This window comes from Schistocerca piceifrons, chromosome 4 (genome assembly GCF_021461385.2).
Source record: "Schistocerca piceifrons isolate TAMUIC-IGC-003096 chromosome 4, iqSchPice1.1, whole genome shotgun sequence".
Taxonomy (NCBI): domain Eukaryota; kingdom Metazoa; phylum Arthropoda; class Insecta; order Orthoptera; family Acrididae; genus Schistocerca; species Schistocerca piceifrons.
The window spans coordinates 371093239-371105546 of record NC_060141.1 but is presented as its reverse complement, the minus strand read 5'-3'; the positions used below and the strand labels follow the sequence as shown (position 1 = coordinate 371105546).

Below are 12308 nucleotides of genomic sequence, written 5' to 3'. Positions count from 1 at the left end.
AATAAATTAAACAGAGATTTTCATTAATTGTTCTAACACACACCCTGTTTTTGTTACACTTATTCCACTGTTAAGTTGATGCATTGTTGTTAATCTAACCAATATGTGTTTCACATCTGACAATAGGCCGTGGACTGACTGTCTTGGGACCAAAAATCGGTGCTTAATATATCCTCACAATAATATGCACTGAAACTATACATTTTTAGATGTTTAAGTTACAGAAATTATAATTAAAACATAACTCATTCAAATAACTGAATACATCGAAAAATTCCTTCTTTTTAGGTTAGGCTGAATTACTTGTTTAAATAATGAAATTAACAGATATAGTTATACATACAATACTTTTGACAAACCCAGTAATTATTTTGGAATTAATCAAGGACTGGCTTTGCTAATACGTTTTCGAATAGAGCCAAAAATACTTTAAGAATCCTATTAGTTCTTCTCCCATATGTTAATAATTAGTACAGAATTTATATTTGTTTATAAGTCAACAATAGAATCTACGTCACAAAACAACTACTGATTTCATCCTGTAATGATTTGTAGCAAAAGATATTAAGGAGGAAAGGTCAATATAAATTTGTAAATTAATTACATACACAAAACTAAGCACAAAATTAACCTGGTGCTATATTCCTTAGGACTGAGGGCCAACCTTTCTCTTTTATCGACATGCAGATTATACTCATGTATGTTGATGGTAATTAGGCAAAAATGAAAATAAAATGAATTTAAGAAGGCAGACGGAAAAACAACAGAGGAAGTAAAGAGATCCTGGCTTGCCTTGTCACACTGTGCTGTGAACATGTTTGTATATCTTTGATGCCAAAGAGATGTGTAAGGCTACAGTTTGCCAGAGGTATAAAAAATTTGGTGGTTTGTTTGGAGTTGGTATGATCTTGAAAGGGGTAGTGATTGAGATAGTGTTCAACAGTGCAAGGGTATGGGTATGGGGGACCTTGTATAGGGATGTGGTGTCAACAGTGATAAGCAGATATTCATGAGGTAATGGGGTGGGGATGACTTTGAGATGGTAAAAATAAGTGGTTTGCAACGTGTTGGAGTTGGTCAACAAGAGATGATATTCTTTCCATGGGCACACAGTGAGCACCTACAATGGGGCATCCAGAACCGTTAGGTTTATGAAATTTTGGGAAGTATGTAGAAGGTGAGTGTGTGCGCAGCACATCTCCATTTCAGTTCCTGAAATTCAAATCTTACGCAATTATTTGTCTTTACTTCTCTCTTCTTGTTATGCCCGATAAACATCTTTTCATTACTCACTGAGCTATCCTCAGTTTTTTAATTGTTTGCACACTTAATGCCAATTTTTCTCTTCCATAACTTACTACCGGCAGTATATCTTGGTTATATGGTTTCCATTTAAAGCACATTGGAATTTTACTTCTTAATACAGGTTTCATTTCTCAAATGGACTCCAAACTATTTTTAATCTCCTATTTATTTCTTTAAGTGTCCATCTAATTGTTTTCAGTTGTCTTCAGTATACAAATCTTTCAACTATGTCTATAACTTCAGAAAATCCAAGATGGAATAACAACAACATGAATTAAGATAAACTGCTATTTGCCACATTGCCACACAGAGGAAGTGCTGAGTAGCAATTCCAAATATGGAGGAAGACTTTATCAATAGCTTAATCTAATTTTAAATGGGCCTGTCTGATTACTGCCTCCTCTACGTGGTGAGTAGCAATCTATCCTGAATCATATTGTTGTTATTTCTATAACTTCATAATCAATAATACTGATGTGACATGATTTTGTTCCTACTATAATTAGTCTTTGGGCCCACTGTAATAATTGCTCTGTTCACATCCTTCACCCTTTCCCGAGCTTACTCTGAATATGAAACAAAATATGTTGTCCACAAATCAAAGGCAGTGTACATAACACCTATCTGTGTGTGTTCCTCTCTCATTCCAGTTTAACGATTTGAAGACCCTTTCCAAGGTTGTTGAAAATAGTATTGGTGAAATGGAATCATCATGCCTAAATTTCTTCCTCAACTTTTAAATCTCTTGATGTAATCAAATGGAAGCTACAGCATTCTTGTAAATATTCTCCAAAACACTGATGTAGACAGATTCTATTCCTTGGTACTCATAAAGAGCTGTCAGCAGAGATTTTATAGTGACAGAATCAAATGCCTTTTCATATTCTCAACCACATATTAAGAGGTAACAGACATTCATTATTTTCTTGATAATCAATGAATGGGTTCATTGCACTATGTACACTTCTACAGCCTCCTCATTATTTTGGCTACTTGACGTCTGGAGTTTTTCCTCAATCAGTAAGAATTTGTGTCAAAAATTTTGTCTACAACTGACAAGAAACTAGCTGGCCTGTAGTTCTTTGTGTCTTCCCTGCTCCCTTTATTGTGGATTACAACAATTATAGCATTATTTCAACTATCTGGTATCACCTGCTCACACAAACATTTTGTGAATAACTGTGCCAATTTTATTTGACTATCTCCTGGCTCCTGCTTTTTTTTATCATTTCTACAGGTACCGTACCATCCCCAGGCACTATTTCTCTTTCCAGGTGCTCAACTGCATCCCAAGTTTCTTCTGGAAACACATCCGGAATCCATTCATTCTCGCAGTCTATTACTAAAGTCTTCATTAAGGCCCAACAGTCGAGGAGGTAGGAAAGTACTCTAAAGTCTTAATAAAGATATCCCAGCACTTTGCAGTGTCTTACAGCCCTACGGTAAAGCTTGATCTCTAACTAAAAGATCACGTGGTCACCATGAAAGTTGGTAAATATTCACTCTGAAATATGTGATAAACACACACACATCCATTCTATAAAGTGTTCTATGAAGCAACAGATACTACTCAGTGAAGAAGGCTACTGACAACTAGTAGTGAACTACACTGAAGCGCCAATGAAACCAGTATAAGTACGCACATTCAAATACAGAAATATGTGAACAGGCAGAATATGGAACTGAAGTCGGCAATGCCTATATAAGACAACAAGTGTCCGGTGCACTTGTTAGATCAGTTACTGCTGCTACAATGGCAAGTTATCAAGATTTACGTGAGTTTGAACACGGTGTTATAGTTGTGGCGTGAGCGATGTGGGACAGCATCTCCGAGGTAGCGATGAAGTGGAGATTTTCCCATATGACAATTTCATGAGTGTACCGTGAATACAAGACTCTGGTAAAACATCAAATGTCCAACATTGCTGTGGCCAAAACAAGATCCAGCAAGAACAGGACCAACAACTGAAGAGAAATGTTCAACATGACAGAACTGCAAATTGCTACAGATTTCAATACTGGGCCATCAAAAAGTGTCAGCATGAGAACCATTCACTGAAACATCAATGACATGGGCTTTTGGAACAAAAGGCCCACTCGTGTACCCCTGATGACTGCATGACACAAAGCTTTACGCCTCACCTGGAGCTGTCAACAGTGACATTGGACTGTTGATGACTGGAAACATGTTGCCTGGTCGGACGACTCTCATCTGAAATTGTATCGAGCAGATGGATGTGTACGGATAGTGAGACAAACTCATGAATCCGTGGACAGTGCATGTCCACAGGGGACTGTTCAAGCTGGTGGAGGTTCTGTAACAGTTTGGGGCGTGTGCAGTTGGAGTAATATGGGACCCCTGATACGTCTACATACGATTGTGACAGGTGACACAATGTAAGCATCCTGTCTGATCACCTGCATCCATTCATGTCCATTGTGCAGTCTGACGGACTTGGACAATTCCAGTACGACAATGTGTCACCCCAAACATCCAGAATTGCTACAGAGTGACTTCAGGAACACTCTTCTGAGTTTAAACACTTCTGCTGACCACCAAACTCCACAGACATGAACATTGTTGAGCATATATGGGATTCCTTGCAACATGCTGTTCAGAAGAGATCACCACCAACTCCTACTCTAACAGATTTATGGACAGCCCTGCAGGATTCATGGTGTGAATTCCCTTCAGCACTACTTCAGACATTAGTCGAGCACATGTCACATCATGTTGCTGCGCTTCAGCACACCCGCAGTGGCCCTACACGATATCAGCCAGGTGTACCAATTTCTTCTGCTCCTCAGTGTAGTTTCTGCACTACCATGCTAATTCGGTTGTTTCCTGTTGACGTACTATCATGTGACACATCTGTGACACTGGCAGTCAGCTTAGAGCAGAGTTGTGATTTAGTAGTTTCAACACATTTTACAGCAATGTCCACGTAATACAGCATTCTATTTTGAGGTTCAGGCCTTTCTATGTTCAAATCTTCTAATCAAAACTACTTCAACATGCTCAGCAGTTATCATAATATAAAATGTATCTGCCAGAAAGGCCTTGTATTTGACCTATTTTACGATCATCTACTTCTGTCCCCTTTTCCAGTCACATCATAACTCTCACTTGCACAACAATCCGTGTTCTATTAATCAACTATTGGCTCCAGCCTTGTTAACTTAGCACCACCCAAACTGACTATCAGAAAAACATGCAGCTGTGCTCACAGGGAAAATGTAGACGATTGTAAAGAAAGGTGATGTCCAAAATATTTTACATTATGGAGACTGTCATGCACATCTTCGCAGTTTTGCTGAGATGATTTGAACACTGAAAGCCAATGACAAGAGCATTGAAAATCATAATATATTGCTGTGTTAAGTAAATATTATTGTAAAGTGTATTGAATGTTATTAGGCTACATCGATTTGACGTAACATCCTGTACCTCACATACACAGAGAAATGAACAATAAAATTAAAGGGTTCACTGAAATTATTGCAATAGACACAAGTCTGGCTGCTTCCTGGTTTATTTAGATACTGAGTTCTACTGTAGCTTGTCTGATGGCATTCAAGCACAGTCATCACTGCAGTTCATCTCAGACTTAAAAGACAAGGTGATGGCCACAGTCATTATAGAAAATTCTACTTTCAGTTGACTTTCACCACAATAGATAACAAGAACATAAATTATGCTATTCTAGAAATACTACCCTTTAGCCAAAAATACCCTGCTGTATACTACACTCATTACAGCAGTGAAACAGAGTGTGTACAGGCCGACTACCCTTAATATCTCCATTTACCAGTAACATATCAACTATGTGCTGTAATCACATTTCAGAAGTAATCATAACAACGATGCACGAATATATATACACATGTGCATGTATGATTTTATCGATGGCCTTTCAGTCCATAAACTAAAAGTTACTCATTGGACTATCAAACTTTTTTTTGATAGATGCAGCAACATAATTAATCCACCTCCTCCTCCAATAAACTAATGTTATTCAATGCTCCACACTCCAAATTACCAGATTAGCCAGCTGGGTAATATGCCACAGTTCTATTCCTTCTGCTTGTACTTGCAAGTGCATGAACATGTCATTCACATGCCTTATATTGTTAGTGCCAGCCGTGCTGAAGACAGTCTTTGGTGTCCTTCCCACTGCATCTATCCATCCCTAATGTATGTCTCCTCAAGATGTGCAGTACCAGATCCTTGGTCTGTTGTAACTGCACCCCTAGACGATTGTAAGTGGCCCATAATACCTGGTATTCATTACAAACTTCATCAAGTATAACCATCTTCTGCACTTCCTACTGGATCTCCGCAAAGGCCTCATCCAGTGTCCAATACATATTTCTTAACACCCAGGTGCTGAACATCACTTTTAATGTCCACTAGTGATCTCTCAAGATAACATTTTCCTGCCAGCTGAGCAAGACTCCACCATCAAGTAGTCACAACTTGGAACACACTGAAATGGTCAAATATGTCCAACTCATGGAGGAATGAAGCAGCCTAAGCTGCAAGTGGGTCTTCACGCCCAGCCGAATAATATGTAGGTATGCCGTAGCCTTATTTCTGCAGCTGAGTGATGAAACAGCGCTGGTTCAAGCTGATGCCAAGCCATGAGAAAACAATGCTGCATTCTGTTGTTGGTGGCTGGACATAATGATACATGGTGTAGCACAAAGTGAAATTTCCACAGTCGAGTACTGGAAAGGACAATGCCTCCGTCAGCAATACACCTGGCTGGGGGCAGTATAAAGGCTACTGGTTTGGCCAACAAAATTTTTCTGCATCCTGCATTCGACTGGCCAGTCATTGGTCAAATGTAGATGCAGACAACAATGGTTCTCATGAAGCAGTGTCATTTACTTGATGAAGCTACTTGTCTATAAATCAGCAGTCAGTCCTGATAGTTCTGGTCTTTGAATGGGATCTGCTAGGGCAAACCATTCAGTGAGTGCCATTGCCTGACACAGCAGCCAGTCTTTATGACAATTTCTAAATACCATCAGTGGTAATGATATCGTACATTGAACTGGTTATTTTTGCAATCCATTGCTTGCTCTCATTTTCTATCAACAGTTCTCATTTCAACACATGAAAAGTGCAAGTTTGCTTTTGTTCTACAGTATTACTTTTATAAATGTCTGAAGATGGCCTTGTAAGCCGAAAACAGGTTAACATAATAAAAGGAACACTGCAGAACAAAAGTAAATGTCTGATGATGGCCTTGTAAGCTGAAAACCAGTTAACACAATGAAAGTGAAAGTAATACTGTAAAACAAAAGCAAACTTGTGCTTTTCATTTATTATAATGTTGCTCTACCAAGAAACGATGGAAGATTCATTTAACATACTCCTCATTTCATTTATACATCAGGGCTAATTTGCATGGCTCTGTATAATTTGAGGCTAGTTCTCTGTGTGTTAAGAATTTTATATTATTTTGCATTGTGATATTTACAAATATAAATATGCTTCTGTTTTGCTACATAAAATCAATACTGTAACCACAACAGCCCAAATACTTAATTACGGCAGTGTGCAGTTGTCAACTGCTCCTTTTGTTCTTCAAGGTTTTTTTCTTGAGCAGATGATTACTTTAGCTTTCTTTGTGTATATAAGGTTTAAAATGATTTTTTTCAAAAAAGAAAGAGAAATCTCTTATCTCTCTCAAATCATTTATTTAAATAATTATGGATGAGAAGCCTAGTGTATTCTATAAAAGTCAACTCACCAAGCAGTCACAGGACAACACACACAAAAGAAAACTTCATTCACTACTACTGACCAGATAAAAGTTTACCATGTACTAAGCATTCCATTTCCCATTCCACCCGCAAATGGAGCAAGGAAAATATGATTATATAGTACATACTTCCGTATAAGCTCTCATTTCTCTTATCTCATCCCTTTCCTTCTCGTTCCATTCGGTAAGTCTTCCATGACCTGGGGTTCTGGGTGACCTTCCCCAATGGTACCCCTTTTCCTAAATCTCTCCAGCCCTTTTCCTTCACCCCTCTTCCTTCCCCTTCAACTCTTCTGCTGGAAAAAGGAGCCATTGGTTCCGAAAGCTTGCATAAGTTAAGCCCTTTGGTGTGTGTGCGTGTGTGTTTTCTCCTGCCGCCACTTGGTCAGTGGAGTTTTTTATCTATTCCCCACATTATATTGTCCAAAATTGATTATTTTCAAAATAAATATAAGATGTACCAATTTTTTACATAATACATATACAGCAAGTTGAATTATTATTAATACTATTCCTGACATTTCCAAAAGCCTCAGAGAAATAATACAAATAAATAAAAACAAAACTAAAGGCTATCCTTGCTTTCTGGAAACAGTACAAACACTTTCTTAAAAAGAGTATGGTTCCTTCTGAAATACCAACACCAACTGGGGAACTGAAATTCATACTAAAAATCTTGGAATCGGTAGTCAACAGATTAATGCAGATAAACTGAAGGATGATTCTACACAGACATTTTAATTTTGGCTTTGCAATGGATTTAAAACAAAATAATCTCTTGTCAATCTTGAACTTGAAACCAACAATAAAAACAGTAACACACATTCCAAAAACTTAATTCACTACTATTGACCAGACAGAAGTGTACCTTATACTACTGCTAAGCATTCCCTTTCCCATTACACTCCGCAAGTGGAGCAAGGGAAATACAATTGTAGGCCTACATGTACTTCTGTACAAGCCCTCATTTCTATTATCTTGTACTCACAGTCCTTACACAAACTGACATGTTGGTGGCAGCAGGATTACGCTGCAGTCTGTCACAAATGCTGGTTCCCTGAAGTTTCTCAATAAAGATTCATGAGAAATCCTTCTTCATGCCATGGAATCCCATTTGAGTTTACAGAGTGTTTACCTAATACTTATGTGGCAATCAAACCCACCAGTAACAAATCAGGCAGTACGCCTCTGTAGGGTCTCAATGTCTTCCTTCAAACCGACCTGATTGTTTTCTAACTTATTTGCATTAATTTACATTTTTACACATTTAGAGCCAAGCTGTTGCCTATCATACCAAAAAAATACTGTCCAAGTCATCTTCCTATAGACAACTAACATCGACACTTTCCCGTACTGTACAGTGTCATAGAAACAGTTGTCGCTGCTCTCCCTAGTCATCAGATCATTTATACATGTGCAAAACAAGAGCAGCCCTATCACACTTCCTTGTTGCAGTCCACACAGTACCTTTGTCTGCAACGAATATTCGCCATCCAGGACGGCGTACTGGGTCCTATTACTTATGAGTTCTTTGACAGTCTCACATATCTGAGAACCTATTCAGCATACTCAGATCTCTGTTAAGTCCACAATGTAGTACTGTGTTAAACATTTTCCAGAAATATAGGAATATAGGGCCTGGTGTCGCCCTTCATCCGTGGTTTATATGATAACACAGAAGTCACCTACGGATTTTTCTAGTCGCTTGGGACTTTTCATTGTGTGAGTGAATCACAATAAATCCCACCCAAGTATGTGGCCAGTGTTGAGGAGTACTCTCTCTAAAACTGAATTGGGATTCCATCTGGGCTCTTTGGGAACAAAAAAAACCTTACTCTCAATCTGGAAAGTCAAAAGCACTCCTAATTTCATTCAAGAACCAAGATGAGGAGACAATAATTTAATCATGACCACAGTATGACATTCAAATAACTGAGTTCAGACAACCAAAAGTAGTGGAGGTGACAAAATATGATATTTTAAGATGAGACCCAACAGAAAGCAAATAATACAATGAAAATGGATGGTAAACAAATGGGGTCTAGTGTAGCAGGGGATACAACCCGTCGGCTTTGGACAATTAAAAAAGGAGGGCCTGTGAAACTAAAACTGTACGTCTATGCCAATTCCTGCACCTAGGGCAATGAGAGGTTGCTTTAACTAACAACCACAAGGCCAGGAAAGACCTTTCACAGTTATAAAACAGTATTCTTACTGCTACTATCACTTTTTTTTAACGAGGCTCACATTCATTTCCTTGTTAAAAAAAACCATATAATACATTTAAAACTGCAGGAAGGGCGTGTTTCATATTTTTCTCTAAACGCATTCTATACTTGTAAACCTTGGGTTAAACCCTGGAGTCGGGTAATTTACTGGCCCAAAGATCACTTTACAATGATACGGTAACTGTCAGCTTAATACATTCAAGTCATATATACTGATACATGAATACACACAGGTATTTGCTGAGAAGAGTGAAGGACAGATGGCCGGTCGGTACAAAGGTAACAGTTTAATTCACTATAGATTGGAAAAACACAACATTTACTTCAATAACACTGTATAGTGTGCTCTGACAACTGGAAATGGCACTTATAACATTCTTACTGCCTATACAGCGGCATGGCAATACCTGAGCTTCGAATTCCTGTACAGCAGATTCAATAGCTTCCTCCGGTGACATTGAAAATTCTTGGATATTCTCATTCACCACATCGTTAAAGGTTTCTTGCGATATTACTCTCACCATTTTCGTATTGTTTAGTAAAGAACTTGTATATTTAAAAATTTTCAGTTTCTCCCAAACATAACAACAAAACACAGTTTGACGCAAACGCAGAAGAAAAAGAGATGCATCTCTGACCAGAGATTTTCCTGAAAACGTAAAGCCGGATTTCCATACGTATGATTGCCTACAAGTGCACGTGCATCACCCCATCATCACCCCGTTTAAAACATAAGGAAAAACCCTACTTGCCCTCTGTCATGGCAACCGACCCGTTACTTTAAGCTATGATAAGAGTGTAACTTTCTTGCATGAACATAAGACCCATATTCACGAATAAACTAAACAAAAAAACCTAGTAAAGAATGCTCTTCTACGTTTAAAATGCGACATAATCCTTCACACGAGAGAAAATTTCATAAAATAAGTAAACACTGCAACGTCATGTGTTAGTCTTATTTATAAACAAATTGTGGTGGACTAATATGTTTTTCTACTATAGGGCCTGTTGTTCAATCTCCGGTTAGCAGCCAGGTAAGCTCTGTTCTCGGAATAGCGCGAGAAACGCGTTGTAGGAACCCAGAATAACTCTTGACCGAAGAATAAACTCGGGACAACTTAACCAACGATTTCTGTCCGATTAGACAGCTTAACCGGAGAACAAATATTCAGGAGGGCAGAAGACTGACATGCAGACAACGATTACCATATTTTGGCTGAACTGTTCACGAGAAAGAGAGAGGAGACAAAAGTGAGATGACGCCGATTCCGAATTTATAAACACGTTTCGCATATTAAAGGACGCCATACTTTGTCTTCTCAGTCTTGTACTTGAGAAATTGGAGCATATGACGCACAGATGAGACTATTTCTCTGTTCTCTTAAACAATACTTTTTATTTGTACTAACATGCATTTTATTTCAGTACCTCGTCAGACCCGTCGTGTTATTTATGTAAATTAGGCACGTTAAAATGATTATTTGTGCAAAAATAGTCTTCTTTGTCTGACGTGTGTTAGCCTACAATTGCTGCAGTAGTGGAAAACACTGTTTCGTTTTATTTAGCAGACGGAGCCATAATAGACTCAACCAAACAGAAAAACCACACCAGTTTGCATTAACAAGTTTTTCTGTTTTAGAAAAAAATCGGTTTTTCCTGTTGCAAAATGTTGTGATAAAACACGAGTGTCCTAATTTCACTCAGCCATATTATGTCAATAGCATAAAATATTGTTCCACTCTATTTTCTTTTCGGAATGCCCCTTTTTGTAATCACTGCAGCAGTGTCACAACAACTTTCAACCTTTTAGTGAAAATATCAGGAAACAGACTCGTTAAAGCTACAGAACAACAACACTGCCTCCCATCTATCGTTATTCACTGAAGTCTGTGAACTATTTTTGCTTATTCAGGCTGAGTTGAATATAGTAAGATTAAGAGGAAAGTCAGCATTTTCTTTTTTTTTTAAAAAAAAAAAAGGAAGGTAATGCTTCCCCAGCTATACAGTATAACTGACGTGTTTCTCAGTTGTCAGTGTTATCTGCATAAGCTACCCATATTTATCATAAAATTTTAGCTATATACGTATTTTATAAGAACAGAAGACGCGTCTACTTATTAGTCTACACAGTTGTAGTATGTGGAAGGAGTGCCTGAAATGCTATGTTGTTAACTTTGCTTCAACATCAAGTTGTTTTTAGTGTCCTACCCTATGTCAAATTGGAGCTAATTGAAGGTAATTGAAGTTGAAATATATTGTACTTTGCCAAAGTACAATTTTTGTAAAGTTGATGGCTTGTTATGGTTGTTTAACATAAAAAGTTTGATAGTACACTAATATCCCTAGTTGACTAAGCCACACCTATAGCAGAAAATATTGTTCACTCTTATTTTCCACTGTGACAACAATTTTCTATTTTTAGTGAATGTTACAGAACAACAAAATTGTCCAACACTTAGCATTATTCCTATAAACATGTAAACTATTTGTCCTTACTCAAGTTACGTTCAACACAGTATAATTAATAGGAAAGTCACTTCTTTTTAAGAAAGCTATAGCAGAAAACTGTTGTGTTTCTCAGTTGTTAGTATTATCCCCATAACCACAGCCCTATGTATGACATTTCCGCTAACAGGAATGTGTAGTTACTGAATCTAAAAAATCATAACAGTGGAAGGAGTGGCTGGCAAGTTATGTTTTCATATTTCTCTTGTACAGTCATATGTCATTCTTTCCTTTCATTCAGAAGTGACTCTGTTTCACTAATGAACCAGCTACTTCTGACAATCAAATATTTTGCCTCTGATGATTTCTTTATGTCCACTGGAGACTTCATTGGTATTGGTAAGGGGAGAACCAGCAGGATTAATAAAAGGATGTTTATGACACAGGCGTAATTAAACGAAAATGAGATAAACAAATGTATGTGGATCCAAATATTTTTATTCTCAAACCATCTGTCTTACTTTTAATTTTCTTATCCTAATTTTGAGCTTAATGCACT

General features: G+C 37.7%; 1 protein-coding gene across 1 annotated transcript in view; it reads right to left on the bottom strand.

Moving 5' to 3' along the window:
* Positions 1-9941, bottom strand: part of LOC124795169 (armadillo repeat-containing protein 6 homolog) — a 101646-nt gene extending 91705 nt beyond the window's left edge. The window contains exon 1 of the mRNA XM_047259063.1: positions 9712-9941. Coding sequence (XP_047115019.1) covers positions 9712-9828 — 117 coding nt within the window. The 5' untranslated portion in view covers positions 9829-9941. The remainder of the gene's footprint in view (positions 1-9711) is intronic.
* Between the last annotated feature and the right edge of the window lie 2367 nt (positions 9942-12308).